The sequence below is a fragment of the Rhea pennata genome, chromosome 9 (genome assembly GCF_028389875.1).
Source record: "Rhea pennata isolate bPtePen1 chromosome 9, bPtePen1.pri, whole genome shotgun sequence".
Taxonomy (NCBI): Eukaryota; Metazoa; Chordata; class Aves; order Rheiformes; family Rheidae; genus Rhea; species Rhea pennata.
In genome coordinates this window covers 28,888,189-28,910,813 of record NC_084671.1, presented here as the reverse complement: position 1 = coordinate 28,910,813, position 22,625 = coordinate 28,888,189, and the positions used below count along the sequence as shown (strand labels likewise).

The 22,625-nt window shown below is 45.9% G+C and overlaps 1 protein-coding gene across 2 annotated transcripts; it reads right to left on the bottom strand.

Annotated features, from left to right (window-relative positions):
* Positions 1-1,084: 1,084 nt before the first annotated feature.
* On the bottom strand, positions 1,085-21,672 carry BOK (BCL2 family apoptosis regulator BOK). 2 transcript variants are annotated; one of them, XM_062582936.1, is made up of 5 exons: positions 21,384-21,672; positions 20,104-20,478; positions 15,444-15,572; positions 7,136-7,299; positions 1,085-3,020 (listed from the first exon to the last, which is right to left on the bottom strand). In XM_062582936.1, the coding sequence occupies exons 2-5, from the start codon at positions 20,324-20,326 to the stop codon at positions 2,895-2,897; spliced, it is 642 nt and encodes a 213-aa protein (XP_062438920.1). In that variant the 5' UTR covers positions 20,327-20,478; positions 21,384-21,672; the 3' UTR covers positions 1,085-2,894. The 2 variants fall into 2 exon arrangements, with proteins under 2 accessions (XP_062438920.1, XP_062438921.1); XM_062582937.1 differs by having other exon boundaries at positions 2,914-3,016.
* Positions 21,673-22,625: the final 953 nt, after the last annotated feature.

The following is a 22,625-nucleotide window of genomic DNA, read 5'->3' as shown; positions in this document are numbered from 1 at the left end:
AGCATCACACTGGTTGAAAAGCGCAAGGGAAAGACGAGCAGCACACCTTTCGAGGCGCTCCATTAAGTACATTGCAGGGGCTAGCGAACGCAAGAAGAACGTGGAAAGCCAGAGAGGTCCAGCTTGAAGAACTCAAGCTGGTGGAAACTGCTGGTCCAGATTCCTCCGTAAACACTCTTCCAGCTGGCTCTGTTGCATTTGATTCTGGAAAAGGATACAAGAGAAATCCCGAGGATTCCTAAGCTCTCCATGCAACCCGGACTACATGAATGCCACCAGATTTCGGGTGCATGTGAAGGACGGAAACCCATTCACGGGCAGCTTCAGCAGCTCTTCGCTATCAGCGGCTTCCTGTTAGAAACTTTGGCTGCCTGTGTATGCAACCCCCTTCCCACCCACACACATTCCTTTCAAGCAATGTTGCTTTATTTGGCTTATCAGCCTTATCTTCTTGTTAAACGGACTTAATTGACGTATTTAACTCTTTATGTTCCTTAGTAGTCCATCTGGTATCATTTGTTTACTCAAAAAGCAGTCACAGCCTGAAGCACTACATTCCAAAACAACATCTAAATGGAGAAAGGTCTCCACGGTTGCAATGTTGGACTGTGTTAGCTTCAGCAGCTCACATACACTTCGTAAAACACTGGTCGTGGCAAGGCGAGCTGCGTTTTGCCAGCTGCTAAGTTGTCCAAGTCAGCACACAACATGGGTATTTCCGGCACTCAGGGATTCCTCTCTCCAGATCTGCTAACACTCTGGGGGACAGATTGAGAAATCCAAAGAAACTCTGGTTTTCAAAAAGGTCCTAAAAAAATTCTTAAAAAGGCAAAGCAGCATTCCCCTACAGTGAACGCTACCGCTGTTACTGCAGTTATGGCAGATCAGAAGGGACCTTCTTCCTGATGATTAAACTGCTTGTTGTTCAGCGGGTAAACTATGCACAAACTAAGTTTGCATACGGAGATTTGTCAGGAAGCTAAGGGAGAAAATCTCAAACAGGAGAGGTGCCAGCAAAACCCCTAATGCTGTTACGGCTATGCGAGGGCAGGGGAAGGGGGAAAAAAAAGGAAAATAAAAGTCCTTTGGCAACTTGGTTTTATTTGGGAACCTGTTGCAAGCTTTAAACAAACAAACAAAAATGCACAACCCTCAGGGCAACATCCACACTAGGAACTTTGCCAGCATAAATCCCCCTACAAACATTTTGTAGCGGAGCCAAGGTCTGTCTAGACGTGGTCGAAGGCAGCACACAGCTTCAGTTAAAAAAATAAAATGTGGGGTTTTCTTGTTGTGGGTGAGTTTTCGGTAGGGTTTTCTGGGGGAGGGCGGAGTGTTTTGTTTTGTTTTGTTTTGTTTCGTTTCGTTTTCTATGGGTTTCCCTCCCCAGAGATTAATTTACTATTAAAAGAGCTCCACTAAACTCAGCTGGTAAAACATGCGGCACTGCGTGCGTAGCCCTGCTGGCAAAGCTGCATTTACGTTCCATAGACGAGTAAAAAGCCAAAAAATCCCTATAATGCCATATGCAACCTAACACAAAACAGTGTTTTTGGGGGGACACCATGCTGTTAGTGTCAAAGCGTCTAGCAGGGCGTCTCCAGCGAGGCTCCTGCCAAGAAGAGGCTCCACGGCATTCCCCTTCAGATGGCAGCAAGGCCAGGTTTCTATCAGAGAAATCAGCCTGTTTCTGACACGGTAACAACACGGGTTAAAATCCTAGCACGATCCAGGCAAATTGTAGTTTTAACATGTTAACACGTTCTACCAGGGGAAAAGCCAAAGTATTTTTAGCATGGACTGAGGGTTTGTGTCTCTGCACTGGTCTGGCCTTTTTTGGAATTTTTAACTGTGGAAGCAAATACAATACCCTTCGCAATAGTGAGACATCACCTTTTTTCTTTTATTGTTTGCCACAACAGAAGACTGCAAGTCGCACTTCTGAAGACGTCAAAGGAGAAACATAGATCAATCGCTTTTGACGCGGCTTTCCCCCTTCAAAACATCAGAGAGTCCACTCCCGGGTTCCCTTATTGCCGCACGTGCCCCAACCCCCAGCCAGTCCTACTTATAGGTTTAGCTCTGCTCGAATAGCACCGGAGAAAAACTCTCTCTTCTTCATAACGTTAAAACCCAAGCTGTCATCTGAAGGCATTGCCCTCACTCTCCTGTTTGAAATGGCTTACTGACCATCTCAAATGCAATTGCCCTTTAGTCCTCTCCCTTCTTTAGCCACTCAGTGGTTTCCAAGATACTTCACAGGGGGAAGCGTCTGACCACAGGATGTTTTTCATCATGTTAAAAAGCCACAACTACATTATTCCCTCAGCCACTTTGCACTGTGGAGAGAGTCTAACAAGTCAGAGTTATGAAGGAGGAGATAGAGCTTAAGCACAAATGTAACAACAAGGACAGACGAAAGGCAAGTCCGAGGGCTGAAAGGGAAATTCCACTGAGCAAAGGAGGGACACTCTCCCTCTGCATTCACTACTCCATTTCAGACATCATCCCTTTCCTCCTCCCCTCTGCCTGCCATTAGCGTTAAGTGTGTAAGACAATTGTAACAAACGGATATCTGGCAGTCCACACCACACACAGCTGCAATCAGTCTGCCCAGGCACTGGCATGGTCCAAGTCTCACACAAGTCACCCAGGTAAACAAGATTCTTGAAGGGATAATGGTGAGCAGGAGAGAAGGTTCCTGGGGCTGCAAAAAGGAGACCAGGGCTGGTCAGCTGCTCATAGTTGAAGAGAGAGAAGAAATAGCCTTTTTTTTTTTTTTTTTTTTTGTCCCATTTTTTTTCTTCTCTTCCTCCTCCTCAGAGTTTGCTGTTGCCACTGCTTCTGGAGTGGGGGAGGAGATGGGGTACGGGGCTGCAACTGGAAGATCAGATTCATCTCTCAGGCAACAGGACGAAGAAGATAGCCTTGAGGAAGTGCCCAAAGCTGCAAATGGCAGCCACAAGCCAGTGAGAGCGAAGGCTGGGGTCGGTATTCACCACGCATTTTGTGATGTCTGCCTAGAGGAGAGAAAATAGAGATCATCAGCGCTGATGACAATGGATGCCCCGAACGATGCTCACAGAACGCCAGCAGCACTGCTGCAGCCCCTCGGGTACCCCACAACCCACGAGTACCACTGCACCGCTTCTGCAGCAGCACTTTGCCATCCCACAAACAGCTCCAAACGCTTGCTCTGGCTGTGCCATGCACTGTAAGGCATTAAACAGAGCTCAAGAGGTATCACAGAGCTCAGGAGCTCTGTGAAATACACCTTCTTCATCCTGTGTCAACAAGGAGAAGTCACACAGGGGAAAAGAAATGCTACAGAAAGACTGTAAATATTCAGCATTTTGAATAACAACATGAAAGAAATGTCTTTTCTCCTCTTTTCAAAAGAGCCTTGGCTCCATCAGCACTCTCATCCTTTTCTGTACAGACAAGATGCTTCCCAGAGGCTGTCCTGTTTAACATCAGCTCAAGTTGCTTGCACTTTTTCCTCTTGCCTTAATGTTTTATTTGGAACTAATTCAGGCAAGCCAACCCCAATTTAATTCCCATGTAATGCAGGCTTTGTTTGTGGAAATGTGTATACAGGCAAAGATGCCTCCCAGACGCGCATGGGTCAGATTTAAAGATCATTTGGGCAGCTGGTTTCAAGTAACAACCTTGTTACTCATGTATCTCACTCACTTTGCATTGAAAAAAAGCCTGAACTGATTCAGCCTGTCCAATTTCAGGTTTTAGCAAGGGTGTCAAATTAAAAATGTAATTGTGTCAAGGTGCCTCTTGTCAAGGGAGGCTATGACGGACAGACATCTATGCAGGGATATTCAGATGTTAGGGGAGCTGATCACTCTCTAAGAAACCTAAGACGAACTAGCTACTAGCTTTAGTGCCTCACGTGAACGAGTGCCAGGCCTAAATATGCACATGGGGTTGATTGCAGCTGCAGAGAGGCAACTTCCAGATGAGAAAGTGTGAAGCCCTCAAAGCTAAGCCCCACCACAGGCAACCACCTCACCGTGGCACATCAGGAGGTGCTGCCATCAGAAGCACATAAGCCACAGCAATCAACGGCCTGAACATGTCACCTTCAGTATGTAGCAGGGGTTAGTTCTGCCAGGGCTACTCCCGAACAGAGCCACAAACACACAGCACATCATTTCCCTGCTCAAACAATCAAACAGCCAATTTCTAATTTGGATTTGTAGACAGACTTTTCAGTTAGAAAGGCCTGCAAATCCAAATGTTACAAACTCATATGGCACTTGCCTAAATAAATAAAATTACTCAGCTATTTAGCAATTGCCTTAACTATTGTTATCCAGATTAAAAATGCCTGATAAGGCACTGGAACTGAAAATCTCAAAGCTGCTTCATTAAATAAATCTTTCAGTCCCGTGAGGCAGAGATAAACTGTTGTGATGGCAGTTTGATCCTTGCCTGTTAATTATTCATCCGACAAGTTCAAGCCTTACGCTCTTCTTTGTAGCGAACGTATGCCACAGCTGCTAAAAACCTTTCCATTCTACTGTAAAGCCACTATCGAGGCTGCAAACTCCTCCGAGGGACAGATGATATTTCAAAGGGTTAAGTATCTCATTTCCTCTAAGAGGTTTTTTGGGGGTGGGTTTTCTTGGAGAAGGGGGCTTTCTCTGCCACGCAAAGGAGCTATCTGGGAACCTACTGCTGACTGGAGACTTTCAAATGCTTTTCCAAGACCTCCACACTGGCCTTCCTGAAACAGCTCAGAGGACGGTGGTTCCTCTTGGCAGCCTCGACCTGCACTGATGTGTAAGAGACTGGGACCATGTGCACTGCAGAAACGTGGACTCCATGCCAAGACAAACTAACAAACAGCTAGGTCAGGCCATAGATGAAAGGGTCTCCAGTACAAAGCTGTCGCGTTCTGGCTCCCTTGTGAACAAGGCTGGGAAATCTCATGCTGCAGCGCCTAGATCAAGAGGAAGAACTTTCAGGAAAACATAGGCCAAGATGCAAAAGGATTTGCAGCCATTCCCCAGACAGACAAAACCACTGAGTTTCTAGAGGGAAGGTGCCTCCTTTCTGTAGCCCAAAGTTGCTGGTAAGGATACTCGAAATAGGCTATGTCCACCACAATCCAACGGCTGCCCTAGTTGACTAAAGAGGAAGGAACACCACATGGAACGAGTAGTGGGGCAGGGCTTTTCTCCTCCATTGCAAAGAATCAGTTCTGGTCAGAAGGTGGCTTTCATTAAAATGTTGGAAATGTGCTATACAACAACCATTCCAAAACAACATCCATTTGGAACTATCAAAACACTTCGTTTTGAAGTCCAAGAATGTAACGCAGAAATCAAAACAAGATGTTAACTTATCAAAGCATGCACATTATCAAAACAAAGAGAAATTTAGTTGGAGACTAGGTGGAGACACATTCCTACGCAACATTTCAATTTTAATGAATTTTTTTTTCCAAAGGAAAAATTGTTCCAGAGAAAACATTTCAACTAGCTCTACAGCTACCTAGCTCAAAGTCAGCCTCACAATAATATTGAGGCAGGCATTTCACCTCTAGGAGCAGTGTCACTTAATCAGCCTCTTTCACAGGATATCCTCTTCTCTATCTTGGCACAACTGTTTGTGCAACCACAAAATGAATCAGATCAGAGCATTCAAATCAAAGGCCTGACCAAACCGTTCCTTGGCCCAGTTTGTCTCAAGGTCTCGCACAGTCTTAGAGAGGGCATGGGGTACTTAAGGCAGCATGAAAGGCAGTAAATACATGGGATGCAAAATCAGAATGCTACTACTTTCCCAGCTGCCCTCCCTCACACAGGTGATTTTACACCTGGGGAACTCAGGTCACTAAAACTACTAGAGCCTGGAAAGACTCAGCACAGGGGACTAAGACTCAGTTTGGAAGCAACCACCCTTTGGGTGTGAAAGAGGAGGGGTGCCTTCCTGTTTCCTCACAGCTCAGGAACAAATATCACTTCTTGGGAAGGAGGAACCTTGCTGCTGTGACTTAGTTTGGAAAAGGAACAAGATGTCCCAAGAGCTCTGTGGTATCACATGGGAACATTTAACTCCAGGCGGCATCTGCCTGGCAGTATTTCTTTCAAAGTGCTTCAGGCTATACTTCTCCAAGGAGCGTCTCCATTCCTGCCAGAAAGGCTCAGAGACCACGAGACATATGAACACCACCCAGCTTCTGACACCTAACACAGCCAACCAGCCATCTCAGGCTTCTGGGGAGGACACTAGAAAGGTGTCTGGCTGTTCCACAGCACCTAAATAAAGCTCTTACTCTGACCTGTCTTCTGCAGGACCATTGCATTTCCCATGGGCTGCAAAGAGAACCTAAAAGTCCAATGCTTAAACCCAGCTAGTGCTTACACCACACTGCAATCTGCAGCAGCATGGTGCCTTATGCACAGTTTCAGCATGGTGCCTTTATGCACAGTTGCAGACCAGTGACAGAGCCAAGAGCCTTTCCACTGCCAGGTGCCGTTAATGGGTGCTGTTCGTGCCCTTCAAAGTGCAAGCATGCTATGACTTGAGCTACAGTTGAGCTACATCAGAAGAAGTTACTCACAGAGCATCACCAGGGACAGGTCAGGCATGGCACAAGCCACCAGGTTTCAATAACTCCGTAACATTCCCTCTGGTGGAAGTTACATTAATATGCTAACCCTTGACTTAGGGAGCTGTGGGGCAGGTGAAAGGTGAAATAAGTTGACAAGCTTCATTTATCCAGTTTCTAGAAAACAGCCACCTAGGCTGAATGATTCCTGTTTGCAGCCTCCTGCTATGCCTGGCTGGCAGCTCCAGAGAAGTTAAAGATGGGAATAGAAGAGGCACCAGCAGGTCAAGACTGAATTAGTCTGGCACAGCTGTGCAGGAAGCTGGGGGCTATAATAGCTGATGTTGTTGCAGGCAGAACCATGAAGTAGTAACAGAGCTACACAGAGGCTAATAGAAGTAGGAGGGTGGTGGCCACAGGACCGAATGAGATCTGCCCTCAGTGTTTTTCTGCATAAAGCCTGTCTCCAAGCGGCACGGTAGGCACTCACACTTTCATTAACCCAGATATTTTCTCATGCCCCTGTGTGGATAGAAGTTAGCTTGATCAGATAGTATCTCTTACCCAGCCTCCTCTCCTCTTCAGCCATGTCACCAAGGTCTTGCGGACAAACTCTCCCAGGCAGTCCACAATGGTGTGAACCATTGCCGGTTGTGCATGTCGCACGCAGTCCACAGCCAGCCCAGCTGCCACAGCATAGAGGGACACAACCTTGCCCCATGTTATGCCTATGAGGAGAATAGAGGACATTCAGATTCAAACATGCATGCGTGACTCGGCCCCGGACAATCAAGAGCACAATACCAAACATCTCTCCTTCATTAAATGTGCCTGCTCTGCGTGCCTACAGCTCTGAGTTCAGGTGCAGCCACAGTCCTCCATGCTTTCCCATGAAAGACCAGAAATACCTGGGGAGCTGGATTAGGGAAAACTCTCCACCTGGAGAAGCAGAAAGAAGTAATCTGATCTGGACATGCTTTGATCCCCCCTCAGCCCTGGGTGCCCAGCTTTGCTGAAAACAACCCAAAGGGATCTCCAAAGTAGGGAAGCTGTCCACCACTGTTGTTTATATTGCTCTTAAGTCTCAGTCATACACATGCTGCCTGGGAGGAGAGAGGATTCAAAGGGTTTGCGCAATCTGGAGTTTTTACCACCAGCTCTTTAAACTTTGAAGACAAAGCTTTACTATTTTTTCTCTAGATCAAAGGAGACTGTTCCAAAGCAACACAAAAAGCACAGGAGAGATGAGCATCTTCACAGTCAGTTCTAGCATGACATGAGAATAAAAGAGGCAAAAGTAGAGGATCAAGAGGGTTAGGGACCTTTGACTTAAGAAGTATGCCTCAGTCTGCTGCTGAAAGGCAGACACCTTCAAGAGTTCGGTGACTCTGTCCATAATATCTAACATTACGTATCGCACTGAGGGCAATGCAGGGAAGGGAATGTCAGTCAGTTATCTAATCTCCCATAAAGCAGAACTTCCTGCAAGGCAGACTTGCCAGAAGTGAATGCTCCATGGAAGTTGTCCCAGCGGCCGTCATCTTCCTGTTAGCACAAGCGATAAGCGTCCCCCAGCCATGAGCTCAGCTCTGGGTACCAGCCAACCTCCTAGGGTCTCCCCCGCACTTTGCCAGTGGCATTGGACATAAATCTTCCACGCTGAAACATGGCATCCAGTTCTCCATCAGGCTTTTATCAGGACCAGCGAACTGGAAATGCAACCCTTCTGCTCCCATGCAGAAGCACTACCGCAGCACAATGGCACGCGGATTTCCTTTGATTCTGCCTGGAAGTTTAATTGCTCCCTTACTTTAATATCTGGAATAGTAGTATTTGACAAGCATGCTGTGAAGTATTTTGCAGGGTCAAATTTCTATGGAGTCTGTCCAAGGTCTCTCCCAGACGTAGGCAGAAGCCAGGTGAAATTTCAGAAGTTTAAAAGCACACAAAACTGCTCGCACTGGGTTGCAACAAGAAAGAAAACAGGTGAGAGGAAGAAAAGAAATTATTTCAGTCAGTATATCTAAGAAGCAGAAAGGGTTTAAAATATAATCAAGAAATTGGATATGCTCAGCAATCTATCAGCCAGGAAAGCAAATCCTTAAATACAAGCTAAATGAAGCAAAGTCTCTGCCTCTTTCCTTCACATCATTCCGAAATCCCCAGGCACCCAGCACTTCTCTCTACAGAGCAGGGCTTGAAAGTCCTCGTGCTTGTTCATACTGCAGCAGTTTCCCTTGTGCCTTTACAATACGTACAAGTTTCAGCAGAATGATCCTTCCACTTGATGCCTCAAAAGTGATGCTCACATTAACACTTCTAGGATATTTTTTAAATGTAAAATTAAAAAAAAGAATCTATCTAAATGCCAGCCACAGGAATGGCATTTATTAGACTGAAGAAAATCTATTCACTGTTCCAAACAAAGCTATTTGTCCACTGATGACTGATATGAGATCCAAATCTACAGAAGATACTCGAGTGAGACACTTTAATGACAACAACCCTGCAGCGGTTCAGAGTCCTCTGTGATCCTCTGTCCTTCACCAACTTGCTATCTCCAAGACCAGAAGGAAATTATTAATATAGCTAAATTGTTTTTTTTTTTATCTGTAGTTTTATTTTCTGAGTAGGCCCTGTTGGTCCCTTCCCCATAGCTGTCACTCAGGAAGTTCATTGCGTTTGTAGTATTCACACTGTTTATCTATCTTTCTCACATTGTGTGTCACCATGACAGCCAGCAAAGCAAGCCAGGAAGAGGCTACAAAACTCACATCAGAAAACCCTAGACAGAGGGTTTCTCCTGCTAGATGATACTAGCAGAAAGAGGCTATCCTATCTCGGGTCAGTACCTCTTCACCTAATGACAGAGACTTGGAAAGGTTGCCTCTTGCTGGCCATGCTCTTCTAGACCAGAGCCTCAGCTGGTAGATGCCCAGCCTTAGTGTAAACCATAGAATCAGGAAGGTTGGAAGGGACCTCTGGAGATCATCTAGTCCAACCCCCCTGCGCAGCACAGAAACAAGCGGCCCATACAGGGATTGAACCCACGACCTCGGCATTATTAGCACCACACTCTAACCAACTGAGCTGAACCTATCCCCCATCAATCATTTCCATTCTCCCTCTGCACTGAAATTTGTCTTCCTGCATTTTGTTTCTTTTGAGTTGCATGCATGGCCCAAAGTTGCCCAGAAATTTCAGGGAAGAATTCGTCAGCCTATTCCCAAGCTTTTACTGACATTGCTCACTCTTACATATCTGAAGCAAGGTCACTAGCTTTGAAATATTTACATGGTAGTGGCTAAGGCTAGAGCTAAAGCCACCCTGGCAGGGAAAGATGACTGCTGATTAGCTTTGTTTTAAATCCAAGTTTCTCTTTTCAAAGGAAGAAAAGTCTACTCACAACCTATGAAAGGTAAAGGCTCAATAGATCCATGACTTCCTGCTTAAGCAGGGGACTTGGACTAGATGATCTCCAGAAATCCCTTCCAACCTCAACCATTCCAAGATTCTGTGACTTCCTTAATACAGAACAAAGTGGTTCGCTCTACAAACATGTCAGCCTAAATATCGCCTCCTTCACGGAACAGAGAGAAAGCTCCTTGAGTTCTGGGCTCCTCTGCCAAGGTTGCTAGTTGGTGGAGCCTGCTGCAAGGCCTGCATGAGATAAACACCTTCCCAGCACACACAGCCCCTCTCCATTTCACACAGATCACAGAAAGAGCCCAAGTTGTTGACTAATGCTTTTTTTTGGTGATGGATGTGAAGGGCTCAGCAGTCACTTCTCATTCTCCTCCTCGTTGCAGAGCTACTTACGCAGGTCAAGCCAATCTTAAAGTCTGCTTTTGCTGTTATTGGAAAAGCTGATCCACTGGGGTAGGAGTGAAGGAAAATCTCTCCCTTCTATGATTGCTTTTCATAGAACCTCTTATTGCCACTACTAGAGACAGAAGATAGAGCCATCTGCTTTGAAACACTGGACTCCTGATCTCACCATGAAGGAGATATCTTATGCTTTTGTTCAGTCAAGATGTTGTAGGAGACCCCTCAAGCAAGGGAAAAGCAGATATCTCCGATAGCTGCTCTAGATCAAGCACTGGCCATGCCTGTGGCCTGTCTGTTCCAGGAGGAATCCTCATCCCCAAGTAGGTATAGCGCTGGAGAACAGACCACAGCAGCCCCTGATCTGCCCTTTTCCAGAACAAATGTCATATATTTTTCTCTCTTCATGGGATATCCTTGGTAGGGGTAGAGGCGAACAATCTACTGTGAAAACAACATCTGCGTCTGCTCCTCTGTAATATTCAGACCAGAGTCAGGGTGACACTAGCTTGATGCATCCCTCAGCATGAGCTGGAATTGCATCTGGCCACTACATATAAGCCAAGAAAACTCCTTGTCTCACTCCAAATTTCTCAAAATGTCTGGCTACCATCCACACTGGGTGAAACAAGGGCACTCATCACTAAGTGCAGTGGAGAGAGATAATCTCTCCACAGATTCCCGCTGTGCAGACCAGCATGCATGAGAGCTACAGACAGAAGGGAACAGAAAACCAGCTCAGAAAGAAGCAATTAAAACAGAGAAAGTCCTGAAAACTCCTGCCCACAGAGATGGAACAAAAACATCAACTCAGAAGGACACAGAAAATGTGAAAAGTCGCCTGGAAGATGTTTTAGAAAATAAAAAATAAAAGTTGTAGACTCAAGGCCAGACACGGAGCTTGAGGTATGTAAACACTGGCGAGTGAAAGGGAAAATGAATTAGCAAGAAAGGACTGCTCTTGAAAGTGCTCCCACTGCGTATCAGCTTGCCTGCCCCAGTGGAGAAGTCGGGAAGCCGTGTGACACGAATGTGCGGAGTCTCTGAACGCACACTGCACACGCTCTCCAAGGTTATTCAAATAAACTTCCCTCTGCCCAGCTCAGCAGCAAAGTATAACTTGCAAATCAGACCTAAGAGAAACATGATCAAGTGCCACATTTCAACGGTTGGGAGAAGGCAGCCAGACACAGCATGCTTCCCTCCAGCGGAGAGAAAGAGGCCAAGAAGGATGCACACAAGGCAGGAAGCTCATCTCATAAGGCTGACGTGATGAGGCAGCAGTGAGATGCATTTCTAACAGCGTTTGCTGCTGCAGGGGAAAGTATTTACTCCTGACACCCCACTAACCTTGCATCCTTGTCTCTTGTTCTACAGGGTTCACTGCAGCCCAAGCATTCTTGATTAAAAACCTACTAACACCCTCAATAATATAAAAAAGATGAAATCTCTTTTGGAGGAAAATAGATCTGCCTTTTCCTCTTTTGTTCTTCCACTAAGTGACCCCTTCCCTTTGGGATTTATTTAAACAGCTAAGGTAAATGCCAGCTCAGCCAGGCCCAACTCCAGAGCATGTTAAAGTCAGTGGAAAGTCTTCTGCCGGCTCCAGAACAGTTTTGGATCATATGCCAAGACACAGAACCGGTGGTGGTATTGTCACAGAGCGGGAGCAAGATACTGAGCGTGTGCCTAGACGGAGGAGCGTTAACCCCTGAGCTGATGGTGCTGCAATCCTTGAGCATCACTGCAGTACCAGGCTCTGCACAGACACACACTGCCCTTGTCCTGTGCAACTAACAGGTTGTGCGGAGACGGACACGTGAAATAAAGCTTTAGCTCTACCATCTCCTATGACCCGCTCACCTTCTGCCTGTGTTCTCAGCTGTTAATCACTGTAATCTGGAATTGAGCTGCCCGCACTACACCAGAGAAAAGCTGAGCTTGAGATAACTAGGGACTGACAGTGCTGTAAACACAGCTATGGTCTCGTTCATCCATGCAGTGGGCCCTGACCAAGATGTCAGACATCCTCAGACTTGCCCTCTTGAGAAGTCCACCCAGAGCTTGTGCTTAGTCCAGACTTATGGACAACATGGAGAACAAGTGAGCTCAGCTACAGCTACAGTATGATGATTCAAGATCAGACCAGAGCATGGAGAAAGGCCATGTGCAGCGTGAGTACAAGGTCCCAGCCAGTTAGTGCCATAGTACTAGTGACCTGCACTGGAGGTCACAACCTTCTTCACATAGAGTGACCTCCACTGGATATAACACAACCTTCTTCCCTTGCGGCAAACTGGGGAACAAGAAGACGACTGTTAGAAGACAGGAGGAGAAAATGTTAAGGAGAAATATTCTCCAGCAAGATAATGTCAAAACATCCCATTCCCTTCTTGGATAGGCCCTGTGAGTGACTAAAGGGGGCTCCTCAGACTGCCTAGGTGCTGGAATGTCAGACTGCAGTTGTTTTTTTAAAAAACTGGACTGTTAAAAACAGGCTCAACTGCTTGAGTCGTCAGTAATTGGCTTGAAAACTCAGACTGTAGTTGAGCTCTCTGGTTTCCTTTGCTGAATAAGAGCCTCCTTCCTCTGAACTAGGAATAATAAGGAATGAATGTCTGGCTGCCACAGACAGCTCTTGATTTGCTGGATTTAGCATTAAATGCTGAGACTTGGGACTGCAGTTGGGATCCTGGAATGTCAAAATCAGCAAACTTTTCCCCTCTGCAGCTCAGCAGTCTTCTAGCAAGAGAAATTGGGGTAATGAACTCATATAAGCAAGTGATTGAATCCACAATGACAGCTTCGGGCTCACATGGGCTGTCCTGTTCATTGCTCTCAAGGCAGACATGGGAAAGAGGGGAGAAAATGGAGCTTACAGAGCACAAGGAAGATTTGGAATCCATCCCCTGTGCTGCCAGCCCTCTGCCAGCAATTTACGGAGCACAGCGTCCACAAAAAGAGATAGCACTGACAACAGAGTCTAGGCTTCAACACTGTTCCTAAAGGCTAAAGCATTGCCAGCCTCAAAAGTATGAGATTTAGGCTCCCATTCCTACAAGATCTCTCAAAAATCCTGAGTTTAGAGCCCAGAGCTGAAATTTCTAGCTTTATGTCCAACATTTTAAACCAACTTCTTAATTCTGGAGCTGCGAACTTGAAGAACACAAAAAAAAACGCAACTCTGACAATGACCCAGTCAATACACATTGGCAAGGGCAGGACTCTCAAAAGCCAGCAGGACATTCTCTCCAGTGTCATGTTTATGCTGTGTAGCAGCATGCACAGTCTGCTTCACCTGTAGTCAGCCTCCTTTCTGGCTTACATCTCTGTGTCTCTTTGGCACTGCAGGTGGGCTGAGTCTGATGTAGTCAGCTGTACTCATCTAAGAACAAAACCCACTCGTACCACAAATACCTGAGCCTGCAATTTTGACTTTTCCTTTCTGTAAGCGATGGAGCAAGCAAAGCTTCTCATTGAAGTGACAAGACAGGGCACCTGTGGCTGAATACTGCCATGCTTAGACATTCTTGTCATATTTGTCCAGCTTTTGCTTTCTGAGCCCATACTGCTTCTCAAGCCAGCCCTGTGCGCAGGCAACCTCTGCATTCCAGGCATACCTTGAAAGGACGCTGAGGGCTGCAGTACTGGCTATGGAGCCCGATTCCATCCTTTTTTATGACACAGCTTTGATTTCCCTAATTCAGAGAATAAATCCACCTTGGTAGATCTTCCCGGGAATCCTGCTTTAATCTTGATAAAACCCCTGCAGTTCCCCTCAGGGAGATCTCTTTTCTCATCTATTACTATTCTGGAGAGGATCTGTGCTCTCTATCACAACATACTTCAGACCCTAAGTTTGAGATCTCAGCATAGGGTTTCCCCAGTGATCTCCAGAGAGATTTTGCCCCTAAGGATGTGCAGCTGAAAGTAAGATAAAGAGGTTTTAAATGAGGAAGCCTATTCAAAAGTGCATAGAATCATACAATCAGTAAGGTTGGAGGGGACCTCTGGAGATCATCTAGTCCAAACTCCCTGCTCAAGCAGGGTCACCTAAATCATGTTAGACAGGGTTGCAACCAGGCAGGCTTTGAATATCTCTACAGCCTCTCTGGGCAACCTGTTCCAGTGCTCTGTCACTCTCACAGGGAAGAAATTCCCCCTCATGTTCAGGTGGAACTTCCTGTGGTTCAGTTTTTGCCCATTGCCTCTTGTCCTGTCACATGCGACAACTGAAAAGCGTTTGTCCCCATCCCCTTGATACCCTCCCTTCAAGTACTTTTGCACATTGATAAGATCCCCCCTCAGTCTTCTCTTCTCCAGGCTGGAGGCCCAGCTCTCGCAGCCGTTCCTCATAGGGCAGATGCTCCAGCCCTCTGATGAGGAACCTGGATTTCTTTGCTTTTGTCAATAAACACCAGGACCAGCCAAACAGCAGCAGCAGAACATTCACCTCTAAGCGGTGAGAAAGTTCAAAGCACCTGCTTGTTTGGGAACAACTAGCCTGGACAGTCAAGGCTCCTGCCTTTCTGCCTATGAGAAAGGAAAAGAACAGCTGCAAGAAGCAGGCTCCATTGCACTTCTGGCTGTTGCTGGGGGAAAGGAAGCCAGAAGAGGGGAACTCCCTTGTGATGAGTTAGTTCTGGCTCCCAGCATTAGCAACGTGAGCTGGAATAGGGGAGACTCCCATGTAATGAATCTCCTCCACTTGCCAATGGTGAGCAAAGGAGCTTGGAATGAGTGACCTCCCTGTGCAATGAGGTAACACCACCTCCTAATGAGGAAGGGCAGGAGATGCCTTCTAGAATGAGCGAGAACTCGCCAGGAGGATATATAAAATAGGGCATTTCCCTGCCAGAACAACAGAGCATACAGGAGCTCTCATTAAATCATTAAAGCAGGGCATGCTGCCAAACTGCCCATAGCTCTTTCAGAAATCAAGCCCCACCTTGCAGGCAATCCCAGAAACATGCTGTCTCTGAGAGAGCCAGCCTCATCTTGTTCTTTTCCTCCCAGCCTTGTCTGCCTATTTGTCAGGGCACAGTACCTGCAGTGAAAATCTGTGCAGCTACTGCCAGAAAGGCGTCCGTCACCACCGTCTCCGAGTGCAGTGAGATGTTCAGCTGGCGGGCGATATTCCGGTAGACATTGGGGCGGATGTACTCCAGCTCATCCCCTAGAAACAAACAGTCAGGAGTCAACACAGAGAACATCAAGCCCTGCTCTAACCATGCAGGAATTGCAGTTGGGGCCACCTCACGTGCCCCTCCAGCCACAGAGACTTATTCCCAGTCCTGCTTTATTTTTAAAAGGCAACAGAATGCATATGGTCACCTGCTCTCATTTCCTAATAGCCTTTGTGCCCCGGACTTCTGAAGTGTGAGGGGAAAAGCGGGGACCTGCATCAGTGGCATGGCTGCAGTAATCCCTGATACAGATTATATTTCCAGGGCAGTTGTAAAATTCAGAGTCTGGCCAGTGCCTGGCTTTCCTCCACCACATGAGACTGGCCTGTGATAAGAAAACCCACCTAAATTTTTATCAGAAGTGAAAAGCAGGCATGTGCATCTATGTATGTCTCTCATGAACGTCTCATTCAACTGTCTTCAACACCAAGATTTCTACAGAAAAAAAACTTAACGCATGAGACTCAAGCATCCTGCAGCCTGATGAAAACCAAGAATCCACCTAGAGCTACACAATATTGATGGTTCAAAAACTATTGGTTCAGTTATTTTACGCGAAGAAAAGGGAAAGAGTGAAGACCTGGAGTTCCTCCCTTCATCCAAATGGTTAAATACATGTTCATTTGCCCGGCTGTCTCCTCAGCAATAAGGTTCCCAACACACACCAACATGTGCTTTCACCTCCAGGTTGTTTTCTCCCCAGCTGGGAAACGGTCAGAGGTGTTATGTTAGCTTGAAGACCGACATGGAAATACCAAGTACAAGCAGAGAGTACCCTCCCCCTCCAGGTTGGAGCTCTGGAGCTTGGGCATCAGCAGCAAAGCTTTCCTGTCATAGCAAAACAAACCATTTTTGAGCAGTAAAGTTATTAAAGCCCACTTTCCAATGGATTTGTTTCTCTCATGAGACTCCTTACAAGGGTTCACAGATATTTCTTGAGGGCAGCACACAGAGAAGAGATTTTCCTCTGTTGGGAACATGAATAAGGTATTTCTCCTTTATCAAGTATTTCAGTGGAGAATCTTCACTTCTGTCATTTTGGCTAAAATAGATTCAAAGTTATCATGTAGAAAACACCCCTGCACGTATATATTCTATATACTTAAAACATAGGCCTAAAATATCAGTGATCATTGCTGTAGGAGCGTTGCACAATTCCCACTGCATAGGACCAAAGCCTGTTGTGCATTGAGGTCCCCATTTGGTCATTTAGATGGGGGATCTTTGTCCTTCTGCTGCCCACAAGTGCTCTAGGGTAGTCAGAGGAAGAGGAGAGCTTTCAAAATATCTTCAGACTCCACTGCAAGACCCAGATGACTTGCCCAAGTCAGAGGGCTACAGATCCTCCTGCAAATGTCATGTTATCATTTAGATGGGAGCCAAAAAGGAGGATGCCATCCAAACCAGGAGTTTGTAAGAGTCACTAGCTACCGAATGTTAAGTCGTTAAACTGGTCACTAGCACCCAGTGAGAAAATGGGCAAATCTCAATTTTACAGAATTCCACAAATAAAAAGTTCTGGCCATTTGTACGTGCACGATTGGTCCACACAATCTGATTGGAAGAGGAAATGCTCCAGATGCATGGGCAGCCCTGATAAGAGGGAGCATTACTTACACTCCTCAACAGCTCTTCTCACCCCACAGGAAACACACAGGCTTCTCCCACACAGAAAGGCGATAGCCTTGCCTTCGGTTAGCCAAGAAGGATGTATGGGAAGAAGGAGGGCACTGCCATCAACACCTGATAGTCTGCTACTGCTACAGCTTGTAACAAGCAATGCCTGAAGGCTTCAGATGAGATCAGGGCCCAGTTTCAGCTGGAGGCACACACACCAGCAAAGCAGACTACGTCCTGCAGCAATAAACACACAGAAGAGCAGAGACAGAGACAAAAAACACGCAAAGCAGATCTAGGATTACTCAGATTCCCTACCACAGAGGCCATAGCACCTCCCCAGCAGCACATTATAGTGGTGGTATCCTCCTGTCTCCGTGTTCAGGTGTCTCATTGCACTTTCTGCAACGTTTGGAGCGATTTGCATGCTTCTCCTCCTTCTTCCACCAATATTCATGGAAAAACAAATAGGGCAGCACTGACAGTTTCCATAGGCAGGGATTCAGTTCAGAGATGAAAGGGCTCTTGTCTGGGCCTTGGCCATAGAAGAAACAAATTCAGATAAAATAGACCTATGACACACAAGACAGGCTGCTCTGAGGTGTCTCATTTGGTCACTAGATTTTACCATCTCTGACTACCTAATTCCATTAATTAGCACCAAGCCTCACTGGGCTGGAGGACTCTCACTCCCTCAGATCTTGCAATTGCATTGCTTGAGCCCAGCATCCCTTTAAGCCCAACAGCCATTTCACCCCTGCCTCGGCATACACAAGAGGACTAGGAAATACCCCAACTTCTCATCTCCACGGGGTTCTCAGAAGAATCCCCACAGGGCAAGAACTGGTTCAGCCTGTTACGCTACTTCATAAGCAGCTAAGGACTACGGTTCCTGGCAGGTGGCCGAATACCACATTGCCTTGTATTGATTATGGCCTCAACAAGGAAAAGAAAGGGACAAGCCATGTGGCAAGAGGTGGTTATGAACAAATGACATGGAAATAACTCTTTGTTCTTACAGGAAGGACTGCCTTCTTGTTGCATGGGTACCATGGTTCTCTCCAAACAGATTTGCTCAGAGAAGGAGCCAAGTGACTAGGACTATCAGCCAAATCTTTCCATCTGGACATGAATAAGTAACAGAAGAGTCATCCAGAAGATGCCTTCAGATCCCGGCTGCCACCTGCTTGCCCTTTAACATGCTCCTGGCCACCCACAGAAGATCTGGTTGAAGGCAACCAAATCTCACCCCCCAAATCAGGTAGAAAGAAAGGGAGAGTCAAAGAGACAGGGAGCATGGCAGCAAGACTGAGAGAAGAACAAAAAACAAAGACTAAAACATGGGAAACCAAAATAGGAAAAAAAAAAAAAAAAGAAAAAGAAAAAAGTCAGCACATGGGAGAAAAGGGGAAAAGAATGATGTCAAACAAACAAATAAACAAAAGCTATGCCTTAAAAAAAATACAGAAATTTGAGGCAACATCACACAGCAGCAGAAAGAAAGAGTAGAAAGTGGGAAGACCAGCCTGGTCCTGAGCTGGTTAGGCCCAGCTGAACATTGCTTCAGTAGACTTATATGAACTTCGGTGTAATTAAATCAGATGCCAATATTAATGGTAGTTGCCATGCCAGACATGAACTAATATTCCAGCCTGCAGGCAAAGAGGGATGTTGGAAGCAACCTCCAAGAGCGAGAGTGCTGGGATCCCAAAAGACGAATGGCTTGACTTGAGTACAGGGGAGACTAAGACCTTAAAAAATAACCAAGCAAAAATCCAGGCAACTGTCAGCACCTAGAGGGTGCTCGGGGTACAAGCAGGACTCCAGGCAATGTCCACAAGCACCAGCTGAGCTCAGCATACCCTACAAGACTCCTCTAACTGCTCTCTGCAGCAGCATCTTGGCAATGAGAAGAGCTAGCTTGTCTGAGCATTGAATGGCAGCATGGGCCAGCTGGTATCGGCCAACTCCTTGGCGCTTTAACATCCGAAGTATGGCAGTTGCACAAATCCCCCGGGTCCTGCCAAGCCAGTCTTCCAGGCATTTGTTAGCTATCGTGGCTGAACAAGTCTCTGCCAGGCCTTTTCTGCTTGTGCCTAGATGGCCATCCTTTTCTTCCTGCACAGAAACACCTAGGTGATGTTAGCTTTATGCAAAGGTCAGTGTACTAAAGATTTGCCATGTTTGTACCGCTACCCCAAGCACAGAAGATTTAACAGTTGCCCCAGTGACAAAAGCAAAACTCCTCTGTCCCTGAATGACTCAGGCAGGCAAAGGCAGATTACACACAATGCACTTAATGAAAAGCAGCTTTTACAAAATCTCTGGTACACATCATATATGCAGCTACCCCCAAATTAAACACCCTCGCAGTCATGCAAGCAGCCATCTATGTGAGCAGCTGATGAAGCCCAAATGTAGAACTAGGAGTACTCTACTAGACACCAGGTTGGGTTGCGTCACAGCAGCCAAGTGACCTGTGTCTGCAGAAAACACAGCAAGATCCATTAAAATGCCCAGCTGAGAAAAACTACTGAATGAACTAAAACTCTTGCACAGCTGGAGTCTTATGTAGCTCCAAAAAAAACTTAGCTTGCTGTTGTTTTTTTATTGGGCAGTATCATGTCTTTATGTTGTTGCAAGTCCTTGGAGAAAGCAGCTCTGCAGAAGCACCGGGCTGAGCAATGCTCCAAGGGCCTAAGGAGACACAGGTAAAAGAGCTGTTCAGGGAAGATCACCAAGAACGAATTCAAATGTGTACAGCAGTGAACAAAACTCTTGATCTCATCACATGAAAAATCTGTTGGCATCCAACACTTGCAGAGATCGTGGACCCTTTCCTAGTCTGGTCTGAATTGCTCCAGATCGGACTCTCAGTTCCTGTTCATATCCACAGGGACTTACCTAGCCGCAGCAGTATGGTGGACACCTCAGCCAGCTTACCACCAGGCACTGGTGCGTTGTACTCGGGTTTGCTCCAGCTGACACCCGCTCGAATCAGCCTGGAATTTATGTAGTCCCTGCACAGAGCCTTGGCCTGGGACACAAGCTCCTTATCAGTGGGAGAGCGGTCAAAAACCTCCATCACCTCTGCAGCAAAGACTGAAGAACGGCGTAGCACCTCCATCCTTGGCTGCTGAGCACCTCAGCGTGCACTTGCCGGAAGGCTGCCCTAGTGCCGTAGATGAGACTCTGAAGGTGCTGTTTAGTAATCCACTGGTCTCTTGATCTGTCACAGCTTCCGGCAGCTATTCTCAAAAAGCCAATCTTTCATTTTACCTGGGGAATAACAGCATCTCTAAGTCCATTGGGGTTACAAAGATAAAACCCAGAAGCCCAGGTATTAGACCTTACAGTGACGCTGAAGTCAATGGTATCATATTTGCTAAACATCTGTCTCAGGACATCTTATAGATAGGGGGGCAAATCTTCCTGTCTTTCATTTCCTCGTACTTTCACTGGCAGCTTTGTCCACACAAGAGCTGCAATTCTGAACTACCAAGGTGTTTTTTCTACTTCAGGCATGAATCCTGGAATTACACTTCAGAGACACTAGAGGGTTAGAAGGTGGAAACAATTCACAGAATGCATAGACAACCTCAGCATGTTTCAGTTAAACTAAGAAAAAATCTGAATTCCAAATTCCAGCTACAATAACCCCAACCAGATGTAGACAGACATTCCAGCTCAGTAGGTCATGGATCCTTCTGAAGAAAAGGCACTAAAATATTGCAAGAACAGAAATATAGGAGCATTTTAAATGCCTCGCTACTTAGCTTCAGACAGAAAGACTGCTCTTTATTACAATCTCAGTTTAGGTCTTGGTTCTGCAGCTTTTTTTTTTTTTTTTTTTTTTTTTTTTAACAAAACAAAACAATGTACATACTACTTCTCCAAATCCTTTAGCAACAGCAGAAAAAAACAGAAAAGCAGATTCTAAAAAATGTTTTCAGGTGTGAATGCCTGAAGTGACAATTCAAAATTCTTCAGTCACCTGAATAATTGTGCTGATCTGTCTTTTTAAGCCAGTGCTGCTTTTGAAGTCAGAGTCAGACCAAAACCTTTATTCAGAAGATAGTAAATTTATTTTTCTGTCCTCAGTTTTAGCCATTCACTTACAATCATCAATCTAAACTAAAGCACAGTCAGTTATTCATACTTTTCCCGGTGAAAAATGTATTTACCTCTCCTGTTGTACTTTTCCCTCCTGTCAGTGATTTCTTCTTGGGGTTGCTTTCATGTTTCTTTGGAAGACCTGTATCAGTGAGCACCTGGTTTAGGATTCAGAGATCCCATCACACTTCTCTTCTGGAGAGCACCAGCCTCTGCTGCTCTGCAGTTCCCGGGGCTTATGCCAGTGCTTCCTTCTCCATCCCTGCCAGCCTCTGCATCCCGACTCGCGCTCAACCAGGAGCCTGGGGCTTGCTCTGCTGCTTTTAAGGGACCCAGGCAGGCAGAGGACAGCTTCTAGCTTTAGCCTTGTAAGGAAGATGAAATAACTGGGAGGTGGGGTTGCTCCAGCCAGAGAGCAACGCTTTCTCCTCCCCTTTCTTCTTTCTTAAGGAGGCTCTCTGCAGTTGTGTTGGGTCTTTGCAAGGACTTCGTTCAAGGTGTTCCCTTTGGGGTGAGGGTAAGAGGAGTTACTCAACATAAGAGAAAGCTTTGAACGCAGCACTGAAATAAGAAGAGAAGGCGTTAACTTCTGAGTAGGATGGAAGCTCTGGACAGCTCTTGCAGAGCCGATGTTGGCCAGTCACACTGTAGCCACACTGCTACAGTACTGTACAGTACTGTAGCTGTAGCCACACCGGGGAACTGCTGCACTTGAATGGGTGGATTTGACATTTCAGTGGTGGGCCAGCCCTAAAATTCAATCCTAAATGACAGAGTTGATTAACAAAGAGAGCTACAATGCAGGGCTAAAGCAAGATGTGCTGCTGATGGCAGCTCTTAGATTCCCCAAAACTATGAGTAGTCCAGTTGAAAAATTGAAGCCAGTTTGATGATAGAAAACATTTTGTCCAAACCAAAGTATTTTGCAGGAACATGCCCATTTCATTTCAATGTGTTTAAAAAGATTTTAAATAAAGTTTAAGTAAAAAATTGCAATTAGTTCCAATGTATTTAGAAATGAATTTCAACATCAGCTTATTGTTGCAGCACTATCGTATCAACACCACAACTCCAAGCTTTGTTTCTGTTTGTATCAAGAAGAAGAAATGCTGGGTTTTTTGGTTCTGATTTGAAACAAAAGAAGTTTTAGAAACAGAAGCTTCCTGCAGAAAAAAAGATTCCGCCACCCCCAACCATGAGTTGTTCCCCCAAAACAAGGAATTGTAGATAACTAACTGGGCACATGGCTTGTTCAAAATACAGCCTTTACAAAAGCAGGTCAAAAGCAACTGTTACCATCACCATCCCTTGTT